At 38.9% G+C, this 27,884-nt stretch overlaps 3 protein-coding genes and 1 long non-coding RNA gene across 13 annotated transcripts in view; 2 read left to right on the top strand and 2 right to left on the bottom strand.

Moving 5' to 3' along the window:
- Nucleotides 1–7,673, bottom strand: part of RABGAP1 (RAB GTPase activating protein 1) — a 160,630-nt gene extending 152,957 nt beyond the window's left edge. For all 4 annotated transcript variants that reach the window (XM_002919994.4, XM_034664462.1, XM_034664464.1 and 1 more), the window contains exon 1: nt 7,511–7,673. The gene's annotated coding sequence lies outside the window, so the exon portion shown is untranslated. The remainder of the gene's footprint in view (nt 1–7,510) is intronic.
- Nucleotides 7,674–7,813: 140 nt separating this feature from the next.
- ZBTB26 (zinc finger and BTB domain containing 26) lies at nt 7,814–21,316 on the top strand. 5 transcript variants are annotated; one of them, XM_002919993.4, is made up of 2 exons: nt 7,814–7,923; nt 16,993–21,316. In XM_002919993.4, exon 2 carries the CDS (start codon nt 17,003–17,005, stop codon nt 18,326–18,328), a length of 1,326 nt encoding a protein of 441 aa, XP_002920039.1. In that variant the 5' UTR covers nt 7,814–7,923; nt 16,993–17,002; the 3' UTR covers nt 18,329–21,316. The 5 variants fall into 5 exon arrangements, with proteins under 5 accessions (XP_002920039.1, XP_011224223.1, XP_034520358.1 ...); XM_011225921.3 differs by having other exon boundaries at nt 7,844–7,919; XM_034664467.1 differs by having other exon boundaries at nt 7,861–7,957.
- On the top strand, nt 7,815–27,806 carry ZBTB6 (zinc finger and BTB domain containing 6). Of its 3 annotated transcripts, none has more exons than XM_011225924.3 (2): nt 7,815–7,923; nt 23,794–27,806. In XM_011225924.3, the coding sequence occupies exon 2, from the start codon at nt 23,803–23,805 to the stop codon at nt 25,072–25,074; it is 1,272 nt and encodes a 423-aa protein (XP_011224226.1). In that variant the 5' UTR covers nt 7,815–7,923; nt 23,794–23,802; the 3' UTR covers nt 25,075–27,806. The 3 variants fall into 3 exon arrangements, with proteins under 3 accessions (XP_011224226.1, XP_011224225.1, XP_002920038.1); XM_011225923.3 differs by having other exon boundaries at nt 7,840–7,919; XM_002919992.4 differs by lacking the exon at nt 7,815–7,923 and adding an exon at nt 22,252–22,424.
- Nucleotides 20,777–22,247, bottom strand: LOC117803022. Its single transcript, XR_004626571.1, has 2 exons — nt 22,123–22,247; nt 20,777–22,017 (listed from the first exon to the last, which is right to left on the bottom strand). It is a non-coding gene; the product is annotated as an uncharacterized LOC117803022 (long non-coding RNA).
- Nucleotides 27,807–27,884: the final 78 nt, after the last annotated feature.

Raw genomic sequence — 27,884 nt, 5'->3', positions numbered from 1 at the left:
TCAACTCACCTGGCCTTTATTGAAGGGGTGCATCATTGTGATAGGTCCTTTTATTGGTATCTAATTTGGCTTACCACAAACCGTGAGAATGTTCGATTTTTCTCATTTTATAAAGGAGTCCAGCCTAAGTAACAATTCAGTCTAAAAGTCAAAAACTTTTGACTCAAGTCCAAGGGCCTCTGGCTGCGACACAGCTGCCTTGAGGTACTTGAGACACACAGAACAGATCAGAAATAAAGAAGCTTATTTCAGAGTGTTAGACCCGAAGATGGGGCTGAGATTTTATTTTAAAATCTCAAAAGCAGGGCACCTGGCTGACTCAGTCCTAGAGTATGCAGCTCTTGATCTCGGGGTTGTGAGCTCAAGCCCCATATTGGGTATAGAGGTTACTTAACAATAAAATCTTAAAAAAAAATCATTCAAAAGTGATATATAGAGCAAAAGCAATAAAATGAGATTTAAAGTCCTGAATGAATTTACAATGTAGTTGGTAACGGAAACAATGGCTATTAAAGGTGCTAATAAGTCATAACATAAAATAATTCTACAGCCTATCCCTTACTCCTCCCCCTTTCTTTATTCAAATAGCCTATGCTCTTTTCCTGGTGAATGAGTCATGTAATGTTTTCCTGTGGATAATGTATCCAAATCAACCAGAGAAAACACAAAAATGTTGTGCTCTGTTGCAGTCCTCTATGTGACTTGTCTACTATTACAATAGACTTGGCTGCACTCCCGCAGGAAAATAGCTTTGTTCCTTTTCTCCTTATACAGTTATATAACAACACACACCCATTTTAAAGTAGTAGTATCAAATAATAGATGCAGTATTAGGAAATCCCCTGAAATTCTGACGCACTTTTAATATTTTGGTGACTATACATTCACATATTCTCTGATTCATATGTATACCCCAAATATATATATAAATCTTAACATAAATTTTTTAAATAAAATTTTATTTCAGATTCAGTACAGTATGCCTTGGAGAACAGAAAAGAGAGACAAGCTGCAATAAAAAATAAAACATCACATTCCCACCACCAATGTTAATTCCATAATGCATATCCTTTGCTAACATATTGTTTTTCAAAATGAGATGACATGGTTTAGCAATCTGCTTTATTCAATTAACAATATCTACTTTATCATTTCAGTATATTTTCCTCACATCTAATTCCTAGATCACATCCAATTCTCTATCAACCTAAAAATATTTTTACAGTAGGCTTTCCCAAAACAGTAATATTTCAATTAAGTTTTCCTCTCATCTATTATCTACTATAATCAAATATTTTATTGATTGAAATATATATTTTGTAAAGCTAGTTTTCCTAAATCAGTATTGAATCCAGGGCCACACACTACATCTGGTTGTTCTATCCCTTAATTATTTTTTACTCTAGCACTTAATAAAAATACTAAGACACTGGCTTACTGAAGAAATCACGCCACTTGAAGTGCAAAAATTTCCTGCTTTCTGGATCTGAATGATTGCTTCCCCAAGGTTATTGAATTTGTTCCTCTAGACCTGGTATTTCCTGGAAACTGGAAGTTCTATTTCAAGGCTCAATAGATTAATGTGGTAAGTTGGAGCCAGAATGGGAAAATCCATGAATGCTAAAATTAAAAAAAGGAAATTCAATCTATATACCCTTGGGTGCCCTCAGAGGTTTTTAAGGACAGTGCCAATATCAGATTTGGATTTTCTAAAAGATCATCCTGTAGCAGTAGAAAAGGCAAAACGGGGTAAATGGAATAGTTTAGATACCACCTAAGATCAGAAAGATGTGAACTAAAGCAGAAGGGGATGGGGTGGGAGGGAACACGGTTCAAGAGATATTTGAAAAAGAAATATCTTCAAGCTTGCTGATTTTCTTCTGCCTGCTCAAACCTGATTTTGAACCCCTCTAGTGAATTTTTCATTTCTGCTATTGTACTTTTTAACTTCAGAATTTCATTTTGGTTCCTTTCATAATTTCTATATCTTTAATACTATGTCCATTTTTTTTCATAGTTTTTCTGACTTCATCCATGTTTTCTATTAGCTCAGTGAGCAACTTCAAGAGAGTTGGTTTAAAGTCTTTGTCTAGTTAGTCAGATGTCTCATCTTTCTCAGGGAAGGTTTCTGTTGATTTATTTCATTCCTTTCAACAGGCCATACTTTCCTATTTGTATGTCTTTTGATTTTTTGCCAATAAATGGACATTTGAATCTTATAATGTGGTAACTGTAGAAATCAGATTCTCCCCTTATCCCAGGGACTGCTGGTTTGTTTGTTTTTATGGTTGAAGGATGTCTCTGTGACAGGGATCAGGATCAGCCTAATGTGAAAGCTTAAGATCTTCTCAGTTCTTTTCTGAGCCTGCATCTTTTCCTAGTTATACACAGTGGCTTTCTAATTTTCCTTATGTAAGTGGTTGCTTCTGAATGTCCTAATCCTTAAATGTCTGGTTCCCAAATGGGGTAAAAGGGAAGACAAACAAAACAGGAGCTGTTCCTTCGAATCCCACAGAAGCCAGCTCAGCCTATGGGGGTCGAAACAATGGCAGCCACTTTGTGCCTGAATCTCAGAACTCAAAAGGAGCAATCAGCAATCAAAACACAGAGAACTCCGGTATTTGGTGAACAAAATTCTTATTTCCCACCACAGCTCCAGCAAGCCACACTAGGAATGTGAACACAGCTGCCTGCCACAGGGCTGAAGGGTAGGAAACAGGGAGGTGCTATATGCTAAAATTTGACATTGACTGAAACTAACCTCAATTTACCAAGCAAACTTTCTCCTGGAAGATATAAGAATTCAAATAGACTCCAGAGTTCCAAAATAGTTACTTCAGACAGTTTCTGCCAGTACAACTGTTGTCTAGGTAGAGAGATGGATTCCTTGTGCTTCCTACTCCATCTGAGGAACAGAAAGAAAAGAAAAAAAGAAATGTGAACAGTGAATAGAATCTAAGGCTTCTGTGGGACACTATCAAGAGAAACAACATACCACTGTGGGAGTCCCAGAAGAAGAGAGAAAGGGGAGAAAGAGTAATAATCAGAGGCGCCTGGGTGGCTCAGTCAGTTAAGTGTCGGACTCTTGATTTTTGGTCATGATCTCAGGATCCTGGGATTGAGCCTTGCATAGGACTCCATGCTCAGCACACAGTCCGCTTGAGATTCTCTCTCTCCCTCTTTCCCTCCCTCTCTGCACTTGCGTGCACACACTCTTTCTCTAAGATAAATGAATAAATCTTAAAAAAAAAAAAAAGAATCCAACTGTAGAAGGCCAAAGAAAAGAGAGACTTTTGAAAGCAGCAAAAGAGAAATGATTCTTCACATACAAGGGATCCTCAATAAGATTATCAGCCAATTTCTCATCTTAAATCTTGGAGGCCAGGAAGCAGTAGGTTAATAATAATGAATGTGTTGAGAGGAAAAAAAAAAAAAAACTGTTGACAAAGAATGCTATACCTGGCAAAACTGTCCTTCAAAAACGAGGGAGAAATTAAAATAATCTCTGATTTTAAAAAAGCTAAGCGAGTTTACCACTAAATCTGGCCATCAGAAGTGCTACAGGCAATCCTTCAGGTTGAAATGAAAGGATGCTCAACAGTAATTTGAAGCCATATGAAGAAATAAAGATCTCTAGTAAAGATAAATGTGTGGAAATTATAAAAGTAAATATTATAATTACAGTTTGTAACTCCACTTTTTATTTCCTATATGACTTACAAGACAAGAGCATTAGAATATTAATCTATGTTATTGGGCACAGTGTATAAAGATATAACCTGTAACATCAATAACAGAAAGAAGGGGCAAAGCTATGCAGGGGAGGTTCTGTATGCTATTAAAGTTGGTATCAATTCAATTAGATTGTTACACCTCTTTGGTGTTAAATGTGATTCCCATGACAACCACAAAGAAAATATCTATAGAATATTCACAAAAGGAAATAAGAGGTGAATTGAAACTTTGCACTAAAAAAAATAAAATGGACACAGAAAACAACAGTAATAAACGAAATGAAAGGCAGAAAGGCCTATAGAAAAGAAATAGCAAAATGGCAGAAATAAATCCATCCTTAGCAGTAATTACCTTAAACGTAAACAGTGTAAACTCTTCAATCAAAGATAGAGATGAGCAGAATGGATTTAAAAAAAAAAAAAAAAGATCCAACCATCAGTAGCCTAGAAAAGACTCACTTTAGATCCAAAGATATAAATAGTTAAAAGTGAAAGAATTTTTAAAAAGATATTCCAGGGGTTCCTGGCTGGCTTTAGTCAGTAAAGCACGCAACTCTTTATCTCAGGGTCATAAATTTAAGTCCCATGTTGGGCCTAGAGCTTACTTAAAAAAAAGGAGGGGGGGGCGTGCCTGGATTAAGTGGTTAAGTGTCTGCCTTCCGCTCAGGTCATAATCCCAGGGTCCTGGGACAGGTGCCCGGTGAATAGCTCCCTGCTCAGCAGGGAGTCTGCTTCTCCCTCTCCCTCTGCCACTCCCCCCAACTCATGTGCGCTCTGTCTTTTGCTCTACTCTCTCTCTCAAATAAATAAATCAAATCTTTAAAAAGAATAAAGTTCCATGCAAATAGTAATCAAGGAGAGCTGCGGGTGGTTATACAAATGTCATGTAAAATAGACTGTAAATGCACAAGAAGGGTTACAAGAGACAAAGGACACTATTTATTAATAAAAGCTTCAATAAAGCAAGATTATATAAAAAATATAAACATTAACATACCTGGTAAGAGACCCTCAAAATATGTGAAGCAAAAATGACGAGTAATAAAGGGAAGAATAAACAGTTCTACAACAATAGTTGCAAACTTCAATACTCCATTTTCAATAATGAATAGAACCACCAAATTTAAGATAAATTAGGAAACAGGACTTGAACATCACGATAAACCAACTAAACCTAACAGTATGTACAGAACAGTCCACCCAACAATAGCAGAATACACATTCTTTTTACATTCACAAGGGACATTCTCCAGGGCGGGCCATATAATAGGCCACAAAACAAGCCTCAGTAGATTTTAAAAGATGGTATCATACAAAGTATCTTCTCCAACCACAATGAAATGAAGTTAGAAATCAGTAACACAAATACATGTAAATCACACAACATGCTCTTAAACCACCAATGGGTCAAAGAAGAAATCAAAAGGGAAATTAGAATATATGTTAGAAATTAATGAAAATGATGACACAACATACCAAAACTGATAGTGCAATGAAGGCACGGATCAGAGGGAAATTTATAGTTGAAAATGGCTACATTAAAAAAGAAGAAAGATCTCAAAATAATATCCTAACTTTATACCTTACAAAACAAGAAAAACTAGAAAATAAACCCACAGCTAGCAGAGGGAAAGAAATAAAACAGATGAGAGTGGAGATAAACCAGAGAACAGAAAAAGAAAAAAATCAACGAAACCAAAAGTTGTTTCTTTGAAAAGAACAACAAAATCAACAGATCTTTATGCAAATAACTAAAATCAGAAATGAAAGTGGATATTACTTCTGACATTCCAGAAATAAAAGGATTATAAAAGAATGCTATGAATAACTGTATGCCAACAAATTAAGTAACCTAGAAAAAAAACAAATTCCTCAAAACACACAAATTATCTAAACTGATTCATTAGAAATAGAAAATCTCAATACACATATACCAAGTAAAGAGATTAAGTGAGTAATCAGTGAACTCCCAACATAGTCCTTTCCCAGCTGACCACTAGTAAAATGCACCAAACATTTAATGAATAACACTAATCCTCCTCAAATTCTTCCAAAAAATTAAAGAGGAAATATTTCCTAACTCATTCTATGAGGCCTTCATTATCCTGATATCAAAGCCAGATAAAGTCATCCTAAGTTATAGACTGTTATCTCCTATGAATATAGATGCTAAAAACTTCAACAACATTTAAGACAATCAAATCCAACAACATATTAAAAGGATTATTCACCAGGTCCAAATGCGATTTACTGCAGGAATGCAGGGTGGTCCAACATAAAATCAATCAATGTAATAAATCACATTAATAAAGCAAAGAGAAAAACACACACGATCATCTCAATGGATGCAGAAAACACATTTGACAGACTATAATGCTTTCCATAATAAAATCTCTCAGAAAACTAGTTATACAGGGAAAAATCCTCAACATGATAAAGGTATTTATTAAAAACGCACATTGAACACCATACTCAATAATTTATAAGCTACCCCTCTAACATCAGGAACAAGTCAAAGATGTCTCCTTTCACTGCTGCTATTAAACACTGTACCCAAAATTCTAGCCAGAATTATTAGACAAGAAGGAGAAATAAAAGGCAAACTGTGGAGAGAAGAGGTAAAACTATCTCTATTCACAGACAACATGAGTATGTGGAGAGAAAATCTCAAAGAACCCACAAGAAAGCTAGTAAAGCAAAAACAAAACAAAAATCCAGCGATGTTGCTGGGTATAACACCAATACACAAAATTATCGGCTGTTTCTACACACCAGTAATGAACAATATAAAAAGGAAATGGAGAAAGCAATTCCATTTACAATATTATCAAAAAGTATTAAACACCCCAAAAGCTTGAAAACATTGCTGAAATTAATGAACACCTGAGTACATGGAAAGATATTCTGTATTCACGGGTAGGAAGACTTAAACTTGTTAAAATAGCAATGGCACCCAAGGTGATCTACAGATTCAACACAATATCAAAATTACAACAATCTTTTTCTCAGAAATGTAAAAGGTTATCCTCAAATTTATATGGAGTTTCAAAGGGCCAAAACAATCTTGAAAAAGTATAAAGTTGGAAGACTCACACTTCCTCAAATATGATAGGACAGAAACCTCAGAAATAAATCGTCACAAGTATGGTCAAAGGTGTCAAGACCATTCAAAGTGTAAAGGACAGTCTTCTCAAGAACCGGTGCTGGAAAAACAATATCCACATACAAACGAATATGAAGTTGGGTACAGCTGTGGTGACGATTACACAACATTGTGAATGTAAATGCCACCGAACTTTACACTTACAAATGATTAAAATTATAAGTACTATGTTTTACCACAATAATACCCCTTTCCCCCAAGAAAAAAAGGAGAGCCCAGCGAGCAACTGAATTGGCAAGAAGGAAAAGGACTCTAGAAAAATGATAAAGTCTTCTGGTCGGCAGGACTGCGTGGATGATGCCTTTACCAACACAAGGACTACAGGCCACAAGAAGCAGGTCTGCAGATGAATTTGAGAAAATTAAAAGGGCCATTAAGATTGGGATAACCCATTGGAAATGTCTTCTGTGCAGCTGGCCCTGGAGCTCAAGGGGCCAGTCTCGGCTGGCGAGAGTGATTTGTGAACGGTCAGCACGTTGCAGGTAACGGAAGCCACGGGAATGAAAAGAGATCTCTGGGAAACACCAACATCCAAAAGCGAAGGGAGTAAACAACCTTCTGCTTTCAGGGCCCCAGCGCAGCGAGTCCACATCCCTAGGCGGGAGGGGCTTACCAAGGCTTAAGTGCAGAGACGCCCCTCAAGCCCACGCCGGCAGCAGGCGGCAGAGGCCCGGCTCCAGAGGAGCCGCAGCAAAGGGGCGAAGCGCGCAGGGCCTGAGCCCGGGACGCGAAGGAACCGCCACACCGCCGGGTCGCCGGAGACACGCTCGCAGCAAGACTCCCGAACACTCTGCACCCTTTCCTCCGCGCGCAAAGTCCCTCTCCGGGCCCCGTCGCCCTCCGAGTCTTCCTATTGGTGGATAGGACCAAGGGACCTGGAAGTTGTTTTGTCCGGCGAGGGCTGCCCTTCCGGTTCCGTTGGGTCCCCCTTTGGCTCGGGTTCCCTGCCCCTCCCCCTTCCCGGAGCCCCGAGGGGCCGGAGCTCCTGGCGGTGCCGGATCCTGACGGTGGCCTTCCCCCGGGTCTGTAAGTGCGGAGGCGGCCGGAGCGCCGGGCAGGGGTACGGGGTCTCTCAAGAGGGAGCCCCCTTGGGGCCCTGGATTGGCCGGGACCTGTTCTGGGATGGGGGCGAGGAGCTGGCCTAGGCCCGGCGGGACTTAAGGAACCCTTGGCCCGGCCCACGCTGTGCCCCGCCCCTTCCCCTTCCCCGAGTCTGGAGTGGGGAGCCTAACTATGCCCCAGGGACCTCCTCCTGGGACCCCAGCCGAGGGCCCAGCAGTTGGCTTGGACGCCTGACTCTGGCATCTTGTAGGAAGTGCCAGAGTTAAGGGCCTGGCAAGGCCTCGGTGCCAGCCCGCTAGACTCACTATGCGCGTGCTGACCTAGGTTACCCTTTTGCCGGGGTTTCCCCAAAATCGGCCGCTGGCGACAGCGCCTTTTCTGTTACGCTATGCCAGGTACTGCGGCTTAAGATACCCTTCCAGTTTTCCAGGGTCAAGTTTGGGAGCCAGGTATAAACAAATAATTGCTCCTGTGATTTACATATCAGTCGTATATGTGTGAACTGCCCAACGGGCAGTGGCTAGGAAGGCTGAAGAAAGAAAGTGACGTCTGAATTATAGTTCTTGGAGAGGATAAAGTGGAGAGAAGAGCTTTTCAGGCAGAAGGAACAGTTTGCAAGGCTCTGAAGGAATGACTGAACGTAACTTGTGTGTGAAGAGGAGGAAATAGGGGGCTCTTGTGCGTAGGATGAGATAGGAGGCTGGGAAAGTAGGCTGAGGTCCAGATAGTGAAAGGTTTAATTCTAAAGGAGATGGGTAGTTTTTTTAAAACAGTTTTGAGCGGGAGACTATACAGTCAGATTTGCACTGTAGAAAGCCTTGTTGTTCTAGAAGTCAGCCTGTAGAAAAGAGATGTCTATAAGTTGATTATAGATTCTCCAACAAATGTCTGGGTACTCTTATTAGAAACTCTTTTGAAGGAGTAATCGAATCAGCCTAGTGAAAGTTAATGAAGTCCTGAAATGGAGTTACGACAGTGTTACTGGAAAGAAGAAAAGTATGCTAGAGTGAATGGTGTGAAAACTATATAATAAATTGGATGTTGAGGGAGAAAGAGGTAGCAAAGCTGATTCCTAGGTTTTAGGCCTTTGGTATTTGGAGAATGTTGATGCTATTATCAGCAATAAAACCATAAACTTGTAGATTACAAATTTATTTTTTGGACATGTTGAATTAAAGGTATAATGGAATAGCCACATAAGACTGTCCAGTATAGAATTGGAAATGCAAATCTGCAGCTTAACCTTAGTGTTGTGGCTAGAGGTAAAAGTTTGAGTCATTGGCATAGAAATAGAAGCTGTGGTAATATTTGGCATCAGGAAGGAAGTATTGAGAAAGATGGGGATATTTTGGGGGAATGGTTGCATTTATGAAGCAGAAAGAGGAATGAATTGGTGGGATAGCAAAAACAGAGGTAGGGGATAATGTATAAAAGTACAGGGTTCCAGCAACCAAGAAGACCCAGAATTAGGAGAAGGGAATTTTGAGGAGGGTCCATTGGGACAATTCATGCAGAGCATTTGGGGAATGAGAAGGGGGAGAACAGATTGCATTTCTGTAGTAAAAGATAATTAATAGGGCACCTGGCTGGCTCAGTCAGTAGAGCATGCAACTCTTGATCTTGGGGTCATGAGTTTGAGCCCCATGTTGGGCATAGAGATTACTTTTAAAAAGAGAGAGAGATCATTAGAGACCTTTTAAAAAGCAGTTTTAGTAGAGTAATGAGGCGACGATTTATGAAATAATGGAGACCTCACCTGGTTTGGTGTTAAATGAGAATGAGGAAAGGCCACATGTGAAGTGTTTCACAAAGAAAATGGACAGGCTTTATTTGTTTATTCACCTAACAAATGCTTATTGAGCACATTCCCAACACTGTTCTAAGCTCTTTTAAACAATTTAATTTTTAATTTCCCATAACAACCCTATGAAATAGTATTACTATTTGACCGATGGGAAAAATGAAGCACAGAAGGGGTTAAGTAACTTGCCCAGGGTCACACAGCTAGTAAGTGCTTGTTGTTCGTAGGAAGTATGTCTCCAGAATCCATAGTTTTTTCCACTGCACTAAGCAGTGACTGAATATGGGAGCGAAAGGAGTGGGAAAATTTTAAGCAAAGATAGGTTCACTGATAAAAAATGGAGAGGCTTGGAAGGAGATCCTAGTTGAGAAGGTAAGTAATGGATGTATGTTTATATTACATATATACTTTTTATTTCTGTTTTATATCCTCTTTCAATCAATGCCACTTATGTCAGTTTCTTTCATGATTAGGTCAATTTATGCCATGCTTTCATCTATCACTTACTATCTATAATTAGGTCTCCTCTTCAGCTTCAGACTCATATCCAGCTAGCTAATGAATCTTCCCCTTCATGTCATATAAGATTCTCTGGCTAAACATTTTAAGACCAGATCCATGATCATCCCCTCTAATATTTCCTAGCTTATTGAGTGACACTGTGTCAGATTAATCCAGTCATTCAAATCAGAAGTCTCGGAGTCATCTTAAACTATCCTTTCTTGAACCCCACATTGGTCACCAAGTCCACCAGTTCTTTGAAATAGCTCTCAAATCTGTTTTCCTCTCTCTATCCCTATGATTGTTGTCAATATTCAGGTCCTCATTATTTTGATCTTGATTTGTTAGAGTAGTAGCATACTACAGGTATCCTTGCCTTCATGTCCACTGTTCTCAGAGCCATTCTCCGTTAATTTTTATTTTTAACTTGCTGAGTTTTAGACAGTGCAGGAGTTTAGGCATTTCAAGCAATAGAATAGTGCCTAGGGCAGGTACTTTTGAGTAACTTGAGGTAAAGTTAAGTTTGGTTAAGGTTGGCCATAAGGATGGATTTAGGGATTTTTTTTTTTTTAATAGAGCATGTAAATAAAACATGGAGAAACCAGATGGGCTTTCTGAGAGGAAGTAAGCCTTGAAAAAACAGAAAAAAATCAAGGACTGAGCTTTGAAGGATATACTTACCTTTACACAATTTATTGGACCCTCGAAGAGCAAACAAGCAAAAGAATGGTGGAAAGCTGAGGCCAGTAGTTAAGCAACTTGCCCATTTCTATACAACGGTTTAAAAAGAATGAACTAGATCTATATTCAACATATATAGCTGTCAAAAACAATAAATGAAAAAAAGAAAGTTGCCAAACAATATGTATAGTTTATGTGTAAGAAATGCAGTCTTATATTTTCTGGGCCTAGGCATATAGAACTACTGTTTTTCAAATGGAGGGAAGGAGAGTCAAAAAGGACCAAACTTAAACTCAGTAGTAAGTGCAGGATGGTTGGGAAAGGGGACTTTTACAGTATCTATAATATTGAAAAATTTTCCAGGAAGGATATATTTCTGTGTATATTACTTAAAGTTAAAATTAAAAACAAAACAAAAGATTGATAACTTGGAGAATATAGTGTCATGAAAGTTACCCAAATGAAGAAAAAGATTGAAGTTTCCAGAGAAACCGGTTGTGGTGTAATGCAACCTTTTTGAAAAATGGGGTATGGTGTTAATGAGAAACAAAGATTTCCAGGTAGTTATGAGTGCTAAGTTGAAAGGTAAGGGTACTTTTATGAGGTAGATGAGAAAATAGACTGACAGAAAGCTTGGGAGTTTACAATATGGAATAGAAAATTTTTCCTTATAAGTAATTAGCGGTATGTGAAATAAGAAACTTGGGTATTTTCTCACTGCCTGTAGCACAGCAGTAAACATTGTCCAACTTAGAATATCCACTGATCCTTTTTGGTTACTCCTGTTTGAACAAGGGGAAATTTTCAGATCAGTTGGCACATTTGTTATGGAGATAATTATAAAAGAACTGTATAACTATAACAGAGAAAGTGGTCTTAAGTGAGAATATTCCTCTTACATTGATGCTTGAGAAATAGGTCATTCAAAGCTTGCTAATAGGGGCGCCTGGGTGGCTCAGTCGGTTAAACTTCTGCCTTCGGCTCAGGTCATGATCCCAGGTCCCTGGGATAGAGTCTTGCATCTGACTCCCTGCTCAGCGGGGAGCCTGCTTCTCCCTCTGCCTTCCCTCTGCATGTGCTCTCTCTCTCTCTCTCTCTCTCTCTCTCTCTCGCTCGCTCATTCTCAAATAAATAAATAAAACCTTTTTTAAAAAATTGCTAATAGAAACTTGGCAGTATGCAGATTTAATTACAGTCACCTAGGTAGTAGACGATAAGGGTCTGAACCATGGCAATGACAGAATAAAGAGAGAGAATCTGGAAGTCATTCTGAGGAAAGAATCAACAGAATATGGTGATCAAGTCTCTATTCTACCTGATAAGTTCTTTACTTTTTCAGTTACTCAAAGCTCTTCTATAATCTAAAATTATGTGAGTGATTTTTATGAAACTTATGAATAACTGCTGCTATACTTAGAAGTTAATTAGTTATTTGCAAATGGCATTCAGATTTAGTATACAAATACAAATACACAAAAGATGGAAAAATAACATAAAGTTAAAATAGGTGAGAACCAAAGGTAAAACAAGGATAAGGGAATAAAACGCAATCGAGAATACAACTAGTACATAAAAGGCTTACTATTAAGTCCTCTAGACTTGACACAAATTTGACTTTACATTGTACTCTTTGTTTTAAAACATAAACCTTTTATTGAAGCATACTGAATACACAAAAGTATGAAAATCATTAAATGTACAGCTGAGTGGATATGAGGAGGGAAGTCTGAACAGTTACACGGTTAACATTCATCAGATAAAACTTCAGTCAGTCTTGTTTTTTCATATATGGACTCTGGCATCACATAGCTTGGGCCCAAGTTCCAGCTCTAACACTTAATACTTTCCACCTCTCATAAGTTGAGCAAGTTACTTATATCTGCCAAGATTGAATTTCCTCATATGCAAAATGGGGATGCTAATAATACCTACCTTCTAGGGATTTTAGGATTAGGTGGGTCAATTTAGGTAAAGCATTTAGCACTATACTTGGGACATAGCAAGGATTCAATAAAGATTAGCTATCCTTTCTCTTATTGTTAAGCCAGTTTATAAGAAACACAATTATTCCTTTTCATTTTGACATTTTTTAAAAGTAAAAAAAAAAATTGTTTAAAATTTGGTTTTACATTGTCAAAACTATTTTGGTAACAAACCCTAGAAAGGAATTTTCCCCAGGACACTCAAAAGAGGATATGATGATAATGAAGGGCCTTTCTACCATAGCACAATTATAATTTCATAGGGGACATTAAAGAGTTAATTATTCTTCTGGGTTTTGTTGAGTGAGCTGTGTATAAAGTAACACTTGACCAAGTGTTGCCCCCAAATAACTAACATTGTATTGAAAAGATAAACCGGTGGCGGGAATCGATTAAAGGGATAAACTATGTGGTCCAGAAATAAAAGTTTATCAAAGGCAGCCAATAGAGCATATTGACACGTTAGGCAAAACTTCTTAAAGTAAACAGAACAAATTTTCCTCACACTCTTGGACTATAGCAGAGAAATCAAAGCAAGCACTTTCCTGGGGTACCTACCTGTTGGGCTGCTCCCGCTGTTAAGTTTCTTGAGACTGATTGATAGGAAGTACTCAAGCTCCTCATTTTTGGAGCTTCAAGGAACAATTATCCCTGAGGATAGTTGTCTAAAACACTCTGAGTATTATCATCCTATAAATGGAAGGAACTAATGATCATTTTTGGGTGTCTGTAGGAAAATACTAACCTGAGGGTAGACTGAGGACAAGCTAAACTCTAAAAAAGAATGCCCCTTTTGGGGCGCCTGGGTGGCTCAGTCGTTAAGCGTCTGCCTTCGGCTCAGGGCATGATCCCAGGGTCCTAGGATCGAGCCTGCTTTTTCCTCTCCCACTCCCCCTGCTTGTGTTCCCTCTCTTGCTGGCTGTCTCTCCCTGTCAAATAAATAAATAAAATCTTAAAAAAAAAAAAAAGAATACCCCTTTTGTTTGGCCACTTGAAACAACAGTCATTTTTATAACTTCTGGTTATAAATTGGGGCATTCACTGTTTCCAGAATGAATGTATGAGGCCACCGTAATTGCTAAAACTAACCAGTGATAATACAATTTTGCTGCTTTCTTTATTGATTTATTTCTTGTATCTCCTAGATTTTTCCTTTTTATTTGATGTTCACCATCTTTTCTCTGATGCTGTATTTGCTTTCTGTATCCTTCCTTTCTCATCTTTATTGTGATTATTCATTACCTGTACATTCAGAATACCATACAAAGGAAAAGCTTACTAATTTCTGTATGTCTATTTTTGTTAATAAACCATGCCAGTTCTCCCTCCTACATTTCACCTCTCTTCCAATGACATTTTCATTCAGCTGAATTCTTAAGTTTGGAACCTTTACACATTCCTTTTATTTATTTATTTTTCATTCTCTGTATCTAGTCAATTACCAAGTTCTTTAAAATATCTTTTATTATTTTTCCTTACTCCTTATTCCCATTTTCTTTCCTTTCTAGGCTCTCATGGCCTCAGATCTGTAATGCTTTTAGACTCTGAGCTGATCTTCCTAACAGCAGTTCTTCTTTCCTTCCATTGTCAAACAAATTCTGTAGGTTCAACGAACACAAACTGAGCACCTGCCATGTGTTTAGTACAATATTAGGTGATGGGAAGACACACCAGTTTGAACAGAAGAGGGTCTGGCCAGTAATGTGGCTGCAGTAAGTAGAATTTGAAGCAAAAGGAAAAAGTGTTTTGCCCTAGACGATGCAGGTTCCCAGCACCAGCCTCACTGAGTGAGATGGAGATGTTTCCCTCTAATGCCATGAAGCTTGCAGTTTGGAGGGGAAGGAACAAGTACTTAAAGTATTTTGAGTGTTATGGTAGAAGTGCTATGCTATGGGTCCAGTAGAGACAACTGTTTTAGTCGAAGAGCTTAGGTAGGGGCGTCTCAAGAAATAAAAGAGTGATGGGGCACCTGGCTGGCTCAGTTGATAGAGCATCCCACTCTTGGTCTTGGGGTCATGAATTTGAACCCCATGTTTGGTGTAGAGATTACTTAGAAGAACAAAAAGGAAAGGAAAGGAGAAAAGAAAAAAAAGGAGGGAGGGGAGGAAGGGAAGAAGGAAGGGAGAAAGGGGAAGGAAGGAAGGGAGGGAGAAGGAAAGAGTGAGGAAGGAAGGATGGAAGGAAGGAAGAGGGAGAGAAAGGAAGGAGGGAGGAAGGAAGAGAGGAAGGGAGGGAGGGAAAGAAAGTCAAAATTGGCTAGGAATAGTGTTCTAGACTAAAAAAATAACTGTGGTGAGTACCTGGGTGGCTCAGTCGGTTGAGCATCTGCCTAGGCTCAGGTCATGATCTCAGGGATCAAGCCCTGCATCGGGCTCTCCACTTAGCTACTACTCTGATTCTCTCTCCTCCTCTGTGATCTCTCTCACTGTCACTCTCTCTCAAATAAACTCTTTTAAAAAGAAAGAAAAGAAAGAAAGAGAGAGAGAAGGAGGGAGAAAAAATGAATGAATGAGCCGTGCTAAGGCCTGGAATCAATAAAGTGCTGTCATGCACCAGGCACCGAGCACTATGAGTAAGACCTGGACTCTGCTTCAGGAGCTGGTGTTCTTTGAGCCTTGGTAAGTCACTGTTATAGAAGATAATATTATAAAGAGTGGGCTTCAGGATCTATATGTGGCCAATTACAGCTGATTGTCTCTTGTGATTCTCAACTATGGAGTTGATGAATGCACAAAGTTCAAGGTGAATTTATTGATGCACTGAGATTGTAGAGCTGGTTTTCAAGGCTAGAGTTGATATACCTACTGATCTCACAGAAGACTGGTATATAAACAGAGTGCCAATTTATTATTTTTACTATGACTGGTGGACTGGAATTATCATGTTTGCATAGCTAATTCATCCTTCCCTTTAGAGAGAAACATGGGAAGCCAAATTATCAGAAAATCCTTTAGAGAGTATAGAATCAGAACATAGGAATTTTCTCCAAAGGAATTGCTGTATAAAGGGACAGATACGCAAAGAGTTTGGCAGACACCTTCTTCATGGTTGAATGGGTTATGCCAATGTTTATCATAATTATTATTAGGTTTACTTCATTGGTCTATATTCAAAGGTTAGTCTTCATCCAGGAGACAATGGGAAGTCACAGAAGGATTTTAGGCGGGGGTTGTATATAATCAGATCCGGTGTTTTTGAAAGTTGACATTTGGTGTAGAAGTTGGATTCGGAGGAACAGAAGCTGGAACCCAAGAAACATTTATGATCCTGTTCTAGTAGTCCAGTTGATGAGTAATGATGGATAAAGAGGAATAAAGAAGAACAGAATCTATAAGCTATTAATTTGATTGACTTTATTCCTACTGAGATTCCCACCAAGTGGCTCATCTGGTTTTTCTATATAAAATATTTTATTTACTTTCTGTATCAAGAAATGTTGCTTGAGAGTTTAGATTTGTCCAAAATGCACAGGATAAAGACCTGTGCATTTGACACTGTCTAAACATTGTCCCTTTAAGTCTATTACTTTCAGTTTATTGCAAAAATGCTTGTATGAATAAATGCACATCAGTTTAAATAGAAGATGGTTTAGCCAGGAATGGGGCAAGCAAGGTCACTGCAGTTCTTTAAAGTAGAAAGCAAGGAAAACATTTTGTCTTTGAAGAAGCAGATTCATAGTATCATGCAAAAGAAAATAGTTATTTTATTACTTATTGGGATGTTTTTAGTTTGTTTTTGAAACCTGATAGAATTCTCATTTGAGAAGCAGAAAAAATGTTCTTAGAGTAACTCAAGCGCTGTTCTTGTAAAGTATCTTAAAAAGTTGAACGGATGTCAGACTATTTACACTGATACAAGTCTACTCCTTAGGTGCAATTGACACTTGGTGTGGAATAATTTTTCACAGCCTTTGAAAGCTGTTACACTAGCTTCCTCTTTCAAGGAAAATTTCATTTGGATACATATGAAGAGATATGACAACACAAATTTATTTTTGGAAGGAAAAATCCAGGTTTCTTAATGTTTGAATTTTCTTAAATTCATCCTTTTTACATTTCTGTTCTTTAGGTCTGCCAAAATGTCTGAAAGATCAGATCTCCTTCACTTCAAGTTTGAAAATTATGGAGATTCAATGTTACAAAAAATGAACAAATTAAGAGAAGAGAATAAATTTTGTGATGTTACAGTTCTCATAGATGATATTGAGGTACAGGGGCATAAAATTGTGTTTGCTGCAGGTTCCCCCTTCCTAAGAGACCAGTTTTTACTGAATGATTCCAGAGAGGTGAAAATCTCCATATTGCAGAGTTCCGAAGTGGGGAGACAATTGCTCTTATCCTGTTATAGTGGTGTGCTGGAATTCCCTGAGATGGAACTGGTCAATTACTTGACTGCTGCAAGTTTTCTTCAGATGAGCCACATTGTAGAACGGTGCACGCAGGCCTTGTGGAAGTTTATAAAGCCAAAACAACCAATGGATAGTAAAGAGGGATGTGAACCGCAGAGTGCTTCTCCCCAGTCAAAAGAACAGCAGGGAGATGCCAGCGGCTCCCCAAAACAGGATTCACCTTGTATTCATCCATCTGAAGACAGTATGGATATGGAGGACAGTGATATTCAGATTGTTAAGGTAGAATCTATTGGGGATGTGTCCGAGGTTAGAAGTAAAAAAGATCAGAACCAGTTTATTTCTTCTGAACCCACTGCTTTACATTCATCAGAGCCCCAGCATTCCCTGATAAATTCAACTGTGGAAAACAGAGTAAGTGAAATAGAACAAAACCATCTCCACAATTATGCCCTCTCTTACGCAGGCAGTGATAATATCATCATGGCCTCAAAAGATGTCTTTGGGCCTAATATTCGAGGTGTAGACAAAGGCCTACAGTGGCATCACCAGTGCCCAAAGTGTACCAGGGTGTTTCGCCACCTGGAGAACTACGCCAACCATTTAAAAATGCACAAACTCTTTATGTGTCTACTCTGCGGCAAGACTTTCACTCAGAAAGGCAACCTTCATCGACACATGCGTGTGCATGCCGGCATTAAACCTTTCCAGTGTAAGATCTGTGGGAAAACCTTTTCTCAGAAGTGTTCCTTACAGGATCATCTTAACCTTCACAGTGGAGATAAGCCCCATAAGTGTAACTATTGTGACATGGTTTTTGCACATAAGCCAGTTTTGAGGAAACATCTTAAACAGCTGCATGGCAAAAACAGCTTTGATAATGCCAATGAAAGAAATGTGCAAGACCTCACAGTGGATTTTGATTCTTTTGCATGTACAACAGTCACAGACTCTAAAGGGTGTCAGCCACAGCCTGATGCAACACAGGTCCTGGATGCAGGTAAACTGGCCCAAGCTGTCTTGAACTTAAGAAATGATAGTACTTGTGTGAATTGAGTAGGGGCTTTATGCTCACAACTTAGAATGGACTGAAAACGTGGCAATAGTCTTGAGTCTTTTTAGGAGTGATTTTGCTAGTGTGACTTCTCCCAAAGCCTCTGTGCAGGTTGTAGGGGTGAGTCCAAGCACTAACAGAGCAGGCAACTTACCACTTGGAGTGGTCTTGCCTTCCTTTTGTCCTCTCCCATTTTGTTTTGAATTATTTATCCCGTGATGTCTGTTTTCCTTTTCCAAGGAGTATTCCATTTGTCTACCTAACATTGACTTTTGTCCTAGACTGACACTATTTTAGGCTTTTCACTGGGCACATCCTGAAGGTACCGATAAGTTAATAACATCACCTACAGTCCACTAATAGATGCTATGCTAAGAGAAGGAGTAGTATTTTTCTTTGGCAAAAAATAGGCTGAGATATAAGGTGATACTGCTCTTGGCCTGAATATGTGATAGAACTTCTGGTTGCCTAATGTTAATTGCCTACTGATAATGAATCTGCCTCCTACATTTGTACTTGTCTTGGAACTGGCTGTGAAGTATTTTGGGTTGTTCTGTATTCTTCAACAGTATTATGGCCCAACTTCATTGTCACTGAGTGGTTCATATAGACCAGAGTACAATCTTTTCAGCAACACCTACAGACAAATAGTTAGGGATCAGCATGAGGAGCGTAATTAATAACGGACAGAAGTACAGTTGTACAATAGCACTTACATAGGAGGTCTTCCCAAAAAGAAGCCAAATGCTTATAATTAATGTGTAACTTATTTGTGGATGCTGTTGAAGTCGGGATTGCTCCAGGCACACTTAAAATGTGCTAAAGTATAACAGTCTCTCTAAAAAGGGACTATTTGGGAGTCTGTCTCTGGACTTTGTTTTAGAGGCTAGCCATCAGAAAGGTGAGTTTGGCCTTCAGAGTTTTGTCTGGTGTAATGTAATCTCTGAATTCTCATTTCTTCCTGAACACTAGTTTCTAAAATGGATGAAAAAAGTAGATCACGGAGGAGCAATCAGGTTTTGCATTCAGATATTCCTATAAAGGTACACAGTCCCACCTTGCCATGTTTGATAGCTCACTCATACAAAATTGATCTTCCAATATGGAAAAACAAAATTGTTTCTGCTAAATCACATTTTATAGTTCAGAAATAAAATTTTGAGTCTTAGCAGCTTTTGGCTCAGGAGTTAGATTTAGGTAATAGGAGTCTTAGAGTCCTCAGAGAATCTTAACTCCACCTCTTTTTTTTTAAGTTGGAGTATCCAAAGCTCAAAGAGGTGGCCTGGCCAAAGTTGGCTGAAGTAGAGAAGTGACTAAGAATGAGCTAATGTCTTATTTCTCACTATCTCTTGGCTTAAAAAGAGTTAGTACATGATCAGGAGTATATTAGCAAAAAGCTCCCAGTTTGTGCTTCACTTTTGGGAATCCCTGTTGGCTTTTTGAGACAGCCCAGATTTTGAAAACAAAACATCACAGGAAGGATGTTTTTTGTTAATTAATTATTTTCTGTTAGAGTGAATATTACATTCTTCTCAAGCAAGTGACTGACTTTTTAGGTGGGGGTCAAGGAGGGAAAGGACAAGTAAGAAACATGAGAAGGATCCAAATGTGAAACTTGATTTTTGTCTGGAAGCAGTGTTTATTTCATTTCCATGAGGATTTTGTTTTTATTTTTGAGCTCTGAGAATGCATGTACAGATAAACCAAAACTGAAGTTTAACTTGAGTAGTCACAGGGAATTTTTAAAGTTGTTATAATTTGATGCATTTACATGTGAATCTGATTTGAGTTATAATTTCTACCTTTTGTTAAAACACTTAAAAATGAGAATAAAATTGAGTGATAAGACTAATAGGTATCTTATGCCTAAAGTCACTCATTTTTATGGTCTAACGATGCTACCTAGCATTCTGATTTTTATATGATCCAGCCAAAGAGTACCAATTCTATGCAACAGTGAGACATTAATATGTTAACCAATGTTTCTCTGAACATATTTCATCACAGGGAAATTTCAAGTTGGAGTGCTTCCTTTGCTTACGTTCATGTCCTGTTTTTGTTACTGGTTTGAAGACTAAAAGGCATGGGTTCAAATAAGATTGGTCTCTTTGGTTGGAGACTATTTCTGGGTTCATTCAGTAGTTGAGAAACATTTATTGGGCACCTTTGTTGCCAGGCACTGTGCTAGATACTGAGGATACAAAGGTAAGATTGCTACGGTCCCTGCCCTCACAGAGCTTACAATCTCATACAGTCTTATGTGGTCTTAGATAAGGTGATTTAAACTAGGAATAATAAAGAAAATACCTTGTTTCCTTTGATCACTTAAAATCAGCATCTCGATGGTTTTTGATCAGTAAAACTTCTAGTTCCCACCTTTTGCAACTGCAAACCACTGAAGTGATTTACAGTCTCCTCCATTTCTTGGCTGGAGAGGTGTTCTGTTTCTGTGAGACATTTTCTTAGTTTTGGTGGGACTTGACTTTTCTCCTTTGTTTATATATGTTTCTTAGATTGTATTGCAAAGTGGTCAACTTCTGATATCAAATACATTTTATAAGGGAAGATGACTTTCAAAACTAGTTGTATTCTTATAGAGGACGAAGATTTTTTAAAACCTTAGTCATTCTGCATTTATATTTTATGGATCCCCAGATTAATTAAAAAGGACTCTCTTTACCATAGTTTGGTTTTTAAAAAATTACTGTGTGTCACCGTTATTTATTTATTATTTAATTTTAAAGACAAACTCCAAACTGAAGTGGCTCTGAGGTAAATCAGATGTGGTTTTGTTTTAGTTTCTTTATTAGAAGATCTATAAATGGAGGGTGACCAATGTCACCACTTCTAAAATACTGTCCTAAACAAACAAACCAGAATATTTTATTTCAGCTGGTGAATAGCTGTTCTAAATCTGTTGTATGTTAGACATACTATGAACTACCTCTTCACTTATTATGGGGAAGTTTCCTTAATAAAAGTGTGACAATTAAATCTCTGGTGTCAGTGGTTTCTTTTCTCTGTCCCTCCTGCTTTCCTTTTCAGTAGCCTAAATTTGAATAAGGAAAGCTTTCTTCACCCCTATTGCTTAAAACACATATTAATCAAGCACTCTGAGCATGGCTTCTGAAGCAAATCTGATAAACTAGAAATTGTTAGTAGGGTCACTTCCAGGAGAATCTGTTAACTGAGGTGGTAGAGCTACTGCTTTCAACAACTGGTTCAGACATTCCTTCATTTAGCAAATACTTGATGCCTACTCAGGGCTAGACTTCGGGGAATGCAAAGATCTTAAATCACTGTCCTAAATACCTCCACCCAGATGGGTCACAGATTCCAATACAGGTATGATAATTGCAATAATGAAGGCAGCCAACGGGCTTACAGGCTCCCAATTGGGAGCCAACTAATTCCAGGGCAATTCAGGATGGCTACAGGGATGACGGGATTTATGAACGCGATTTTGAAGGATAAGTGGGAGGAGAGAGAGGGCACGAGGGAAGAGGCAGCCACAGAGTTTAGATAGAAGGCCTGGGTTTACCTAGAGCTGGCGGGTGGGGAGGGGGTCGGGGAACGACGACACGCGACAGATGGGTGAAATGAGATCCAGAGGTCGGGGCCAGATCCCGATGGTTATTAGCTAGGCATTCTCGAATACCGATCCTTACGGCAGTCTCCTTTCCTCCGCCACCTTTTAAATTGTAGATGGCCCAGTGAGTAGAGAACCCGGCCCGTAACAACCCATGAGGGCCTCCCTGTGGTCCCGTTGCAGGGTATTCCGATAGACGCGCTGTACCTCGGCCTCACAACCCGTCTGCGATTCGGACGCTGGGGAGAACTCACGAAGGGGAACGGCTTGCGCGCCGAAACTGGGGCAGGAGAGATGGGATTTGCCGGAATACCGGTGCCTCTCTGCCATTCCAGGAGCGGGGGAAGTGAGGAAGGGAGAATGTCTCAGGATGTCCTTCCGGGACGCCCAGCCCACCCCAGTGAGGAGTAAAGCTAGTTGACACCGGATGTGTTTCCTCCCAGGCTAAGTCCACCTTCCGGCCTGGGCCGCCGCTGCTGCGGAAAGCTGGGCTCTGGCTCCCTGAGTCGGTGAGTGAACGCAATGGAGACGGGCAGGTGGGGAAGCCGGAAGAGGAGGAGGAGGAGGAAGGGGGCAGCTAGGCGCGGACTGGGAGGCTGCACTGGGGCTGCAGCCACCTGGCCGACAGGGCCTATGGTCCTGGGAGGCTTAGCTCGGCAAGACCTGTGTGTGGCGAGCTGCAAGATCTTCCAGGCCAGCTTGGGTTCCCATCAGTTCAACAGATGTTCCTCCGCTGCGCCTGCTCTGTGCCGGCCCCTGTGCTCGCTGTAAAAGTCAGATGAACCAAGCACCTTTTCGTGGTGCTCTGGGAGCAACTGACTCTGTTGGGGAGACAGGAGGAGGAGTCAGAGCAGTCTTAATTGATTTGGGTCTTAAAGGAGCCAAATCACTAGCTGGAGAGAGGAACTGGAAGTTTTAATGTAACGTGCAAAAGTGTATTCCGGTCTTCTTGTCTGGGCAATGGTGCAAATCTCAGTATCGAAGGAGCTTTGAGGAAAAAGAGAATAGAGGAAAGATACAGCCTTAAAGATGTTAGGACCAAATAATGAGGGATCTTGTATTTGCTAAGAAGGGTAGGCTGTCCTGGAGGTAGAGGAGAGCAATGGAGGATTTAAAGTAGAGGAGAGGCGTACCTGCGTTGCTCAGTTGCTTAAGCATCTGCCTTCAGCTCAGGTCATGATCCTAGGGTCCTGGGATTGAGTCCCACATTGGGCTGCCTGCTCAGCAGGAGGTCGGCTTCTCCCTTTTCCTCTGCCCCCTCTCCCCACTCGTGCTCACTGTCATTCGTGCTCTCGCTCTCTCTCTCCTTTTCTCAAATAAATAAAAAGACTTAAAAAAATAAAGTAGAAGAAAATTTTTTAAAAAGTTTTAAAAGATGTTAGTGCTGGTGGCACTCAGGAAGGGAGGTTGGAATATGGGAGAGTGTGGTATCAAGGAGACCTGTTGGAAGACCTTGCAATGGTCCAAGGGAACAGAATGAGGACCTGCAGTAATGATGGGGAATGGGAAATTTGGAGATTACATTAAAGTTTCTAATGTGAGAAACTGTGTTAAGTCCCCTTAGTAGTAGGCATTAACAGTGTCTTGGACCACTGAACAGATAAAATTTAGCCAAGGAGAAAAACAGAACCATTAAGTACAAATCAGTGTAATAAGTGCTGTAACAAAAATATGAAGAATGGACCATGAGATCACAAAGAAATGTGTTTTCATTTTCTCGGTTTTGAGATGGTGGCATAGGAGTTCACTCTTTGCACCTAGATTAGAATTTGAATCTTCTTTTACCCAATTCAGCTTTGGGATTTTTTGTTTTTACCGTCACACTGTAGGAAAGCATTCCCTATGTTTACATCAACGTTTGTGTTTTATTTTGCTTAGATTGTGACCATGGCTGCTGAATCCGATGTTCTGCACTTCCAGTTTGAACAGCAAGGAGATGTAGTCTTGCAGAAAATGAATCTCTTGAGACAGCAGAATTTATTTTGCGATGTGTCAATTTATATCAATGACACTGAGTTCCAGGGGCACAAGGTGATTTTAGCTGCTTGCTCCACTTTCATGAGAGATCAGTTTTTACTTACGCAGTCAAAACATGTCAGAATCACCATCTTGCAGAGTGCAGAAGTTGGCAGAAAACTGTTGCTCTCTTGCTATACTGGAGCACTTGAAGTTAAAAGGAAAGAGCTTTTGAAATATTTGACTGCTGCTAGTTACCTGCAGATGGTTCACATTGTGGAAAAGTGCACAGAAGCTTTGTCAAAGTATCTGGAAATTGATCTTTCTATGAAAAATAACAATCAGCATACTGACCTGTGTCAATCCTCTGATCCAGATGTTAAGAATGAAGAAGAAAATTCAGATAAAGACTGTGAGATTATTGAAATTTCAGAGGATAGTCCTATAAACATAGATTTTCACGTAAAAGAAGAAGAAAGCAATGTTTTACAGTCTACGGTAGAGTTGGCATCAGAGAGAAAGGAAATGAAGTCACCAGAGTTGTCTTCAGTAGATATTGGTTTTAAAGATAATGAAATTTGTATCCTCCATGTGGAATCTATTAGTACTGCTGGTGTAGAAAATGGGCAGTTTTCACAGCCTTGTACCTCTTCAAAAGCAAGCATGTATTTCTCTGAAACACAGCATTCACTGATCAATTCTACAGTTGAGAGCAGAGTGGCAGAAGTTCCTGGGAATCAAGATCAGAGCTTATTTTGTGAGAATACTGAAGGAAGTCATGGTACAGTGAACGAGATTCAGAATCTGGAGGATGCTTATTCACTGAGACACCAGTGCCCCAGGTGTCCTCGAGGATTTCTTCACGTTGAAAACTATCTGCGCCACCTTAAGATGCATAAGTTGTTCTTGTGCTTGCAGTGCGGGAAAACATTTACGCAGAAGAAAAATCTCAACCGTCATATTCGAGGGCACATGGGCATTAGGCCCTTTCAGTGTACTGTGTGCTTGAAGACATTTACTGCTAAAAGCACACTTCAGGACCACCTGAACATACATAGTGGAGATCGCCCATACAAATGCCACTGTTGTGACATGGATTTCAAGCACAAATCTGCCCTCAAAAAGCACTTAACTTCTGTCCATGGCAGAAGCAGTAGTGAAAAACTACCCAGGCATGATCTCAAAAGGCAAAATCTACTATAATTAGAACCACACCTTGCTACGTAAGCCTTATATCATTCTGTTAGGCACGTTTTTCTACAGAAATGCAGCATCTGTTATATTGCATCCCCCTCCCCATCTTTGGGTCTTAATTTTGGTCTGCCTACACATGTTATTCTTTCTGAACGTCTACTAACAGTTCCAAAGTGTGGGAGACGTGATAAAGCTAATGGGATGCTGTCTTATCTCATACAGTATATGTAAGTCCCAGTGGTGTATCTAGAGAAATAATATTCCTCTTTTAAATATTCTTGATTCTAGTGACAGAGGATCCAGCAGTATTTCTAGATTCTGATTTTGACTCTCTAGATAAATGATGTACATGTAAAATCCCAACCACATAATAATTTTAATGAATTAGGATAACAGGAAGAGAAAATAGATTTAAAAACATGCTGTAATCCATCATTAAGTCTTTGTAGGACTGCAATTTTTTTTTTAAAACAAACTGCAGTTGGATTCTAAAGCTAAGCACCAACGTACTTGTTTTAAACTATAAGGGAACACACTTCAGATTCACTTGGGAGTAGTAGAATTTCCTTGTACATGGGCTAATATTCCTTAAAATAATGTTTCCATGATTTGTTAGTATACATATCTTAGAAATGAATGATCAGGCCCAAGTTTCTTGATTTTATCATAAAATAAAATTTTACGATCAGTGAAATTATACCATTGGTATGAAGCTCTGAAAATTTTGTTTTAGAAAGTCCAACTTTACCAAAGATACTCTACTGTTTCCTTTTTAAAATCTATTTCATTTTTATTTTTTAGTTAACATATACTAAAACTGACCTTTGTTTTTGGTCTACATTTACAGAACATTCCATTACCCTTAAAAACTCCCTCATGATGCCCCTTTGTAATCATCAACTCCACCTATCTTTAAATCCTGGCAACAGTTGCTATTGCTATAATTTTGCCTTTTCTGGAATGATGTGAGTAGGATCTTATAGTATGTTCCCTTGTGAGATGATTTTTTCACCACACAGAATGCCATTGGATTCATCCATGTTGTTGTGTATATCAATAGTTCATTACCTTTTTTACTTTGAATTGGTAATATATATTATCTTGCTGTCACTAGATGAACAGTTTAAATATGGTTAGCTATTAGTGTTCTTTTAATTATTAACTTTTTTCATTTACATTAATGCAATTTTCATTTACCACGTGTTGACAGAAATCCTAACCATCCCTAGACTTATTTTGTATTTCCAGAAATGTGCCAAAAGCAAAACCATGACTCTATGGTTGTTTTAGTGAGAGTACTATTTCTGATTGTGTTATGAGCCATTGTTCTCCACTATCCCTGTGTACAAATAACACAAAACTTTTTGTTGTCAAAGCGAAGATTAAAATCTATCGCAGGGCAAATCATACTGTCTAAAATGCAGGAACTACTTTTAGTTAAAGAAGCCTGACTAGATACATCTTACTTTCAAGATGTTCTATTCCTCCTCTACTCACCTCAGCTTTACGTAGAATTTCTGCTATACTTAGGTTCTGAAGCCCTTCCACATTTTAAAATGTAATATACTTTGTACCATTTATAAGAATTTTGTGATTGATCACATGTTGATAGTTATAAATGTTAAATATCCTTTTTGTGATACTTTTGTGAAAAATATATTCTCCATAGAATTTTAACTCTGGGAGCCACTTTAAAGAATCCAGCTCTCATCTTTGATAAGAAAACCAACTTCATAACCCTTTCCCCCCATGCCACTTGTTAGTGACATTGGACAAGTCACCCCTCTATCAGTTTTTCTTAAATTTATATGTAAAACAATAACTTTGAACTTGGTAATTTGTAAGATTATTTCCAGCTCCAAAATTCTATGATTTTATACTTAAATCTTCCTGAGTTTCTAAGAACAGAGAAGAGGGGAAAGCAAGACAGGAGAGTTTTGTGTCTTCATGAATGTTGCTATTTGAGTAGTACTTTGGAGACAGAATTTTTCTAAAGTAAATAGTGTTTTTCTTCCACTGGAGAACATGATAGTGCAGCGTTTGATTTTCTTTCCCATTTGACCTATTATTGGCCACTTGTAGGTATGAAAACATTTCCCTTTCAGAAATAGTTTGTGCTTGAAGTACTTTTCTTATTTTTGCTTCCTAGGATGAAATTTTGTGGGGGAGGGATGGAGATGGGAGGGAAGGGTAAAAGAATAGTAATAAACTGGTTTTTTAGGAATTGGTATCTACTATCCTTGATGTTTGAAAAAATTATGGTTGAACCATGTTTAAGTTTTATGTGTGCCTTGTAAGATTCTTGTGGCATTTTTTGTAAGCACTTTGAGATATTTGCTTGGGGGGAAGGGTTGTTTTGTGAAAGTGATGGTTGTTATTTATTTTTATTTATTCCTGTCCAGTAGCACAGAGTGATCTCAGAACATTCCTAGCACAGTGTCTGTTTGCATGATGTATATAAACAAGTCCAGGAAAATGGAATCTTTTTAAAAATGCAGGTATGGCAAAGTAAAGTGTTGAATTTATTCATTTAAAACATTCACTTTTAATTGTTTGTGTTTCTGATATGATGGGGAAAAATGCAACTGTTTGAGTTCAGCCTCTTCATTTACTGCATTTATGTATAAAGGATCTTGGAAAGGTAGTTGTTACTTTGGTATAAGAGAAAATCCTTACTGTTTTTCCTTCAATGTAACTATATGTTTACATTTAAAAGAAAATAAACTGGAGATGGGAATGGAGAACTTTGTGTTTTGTCTACATCTGTGAATTTTAAAGAAGGAAACTATTTCTTCTGTCTATTCATTCAGTCAAGAAAT

Source organism: Ailuropoda melanoleuca, chromosome 7 (assembly GCF_002007445.2).
Source record: "Ailuropoda melanoleuca isolate Jingjing chromosome 7, ASM200744v2, whole genome shotgun sequence".
Classification (NCBI taxonomy): Eukaryota; Metazoa; Chordata; class Mammalia; order Carnivora; family Ursidae; genus Ailuropoda; species Ailuropoda melanoleuca.
The sequence above is the reverse complement of the archived record's forward strand: the minus strand, read 5'-3'. Positions and strand labels throughout refer to the sequence as shown.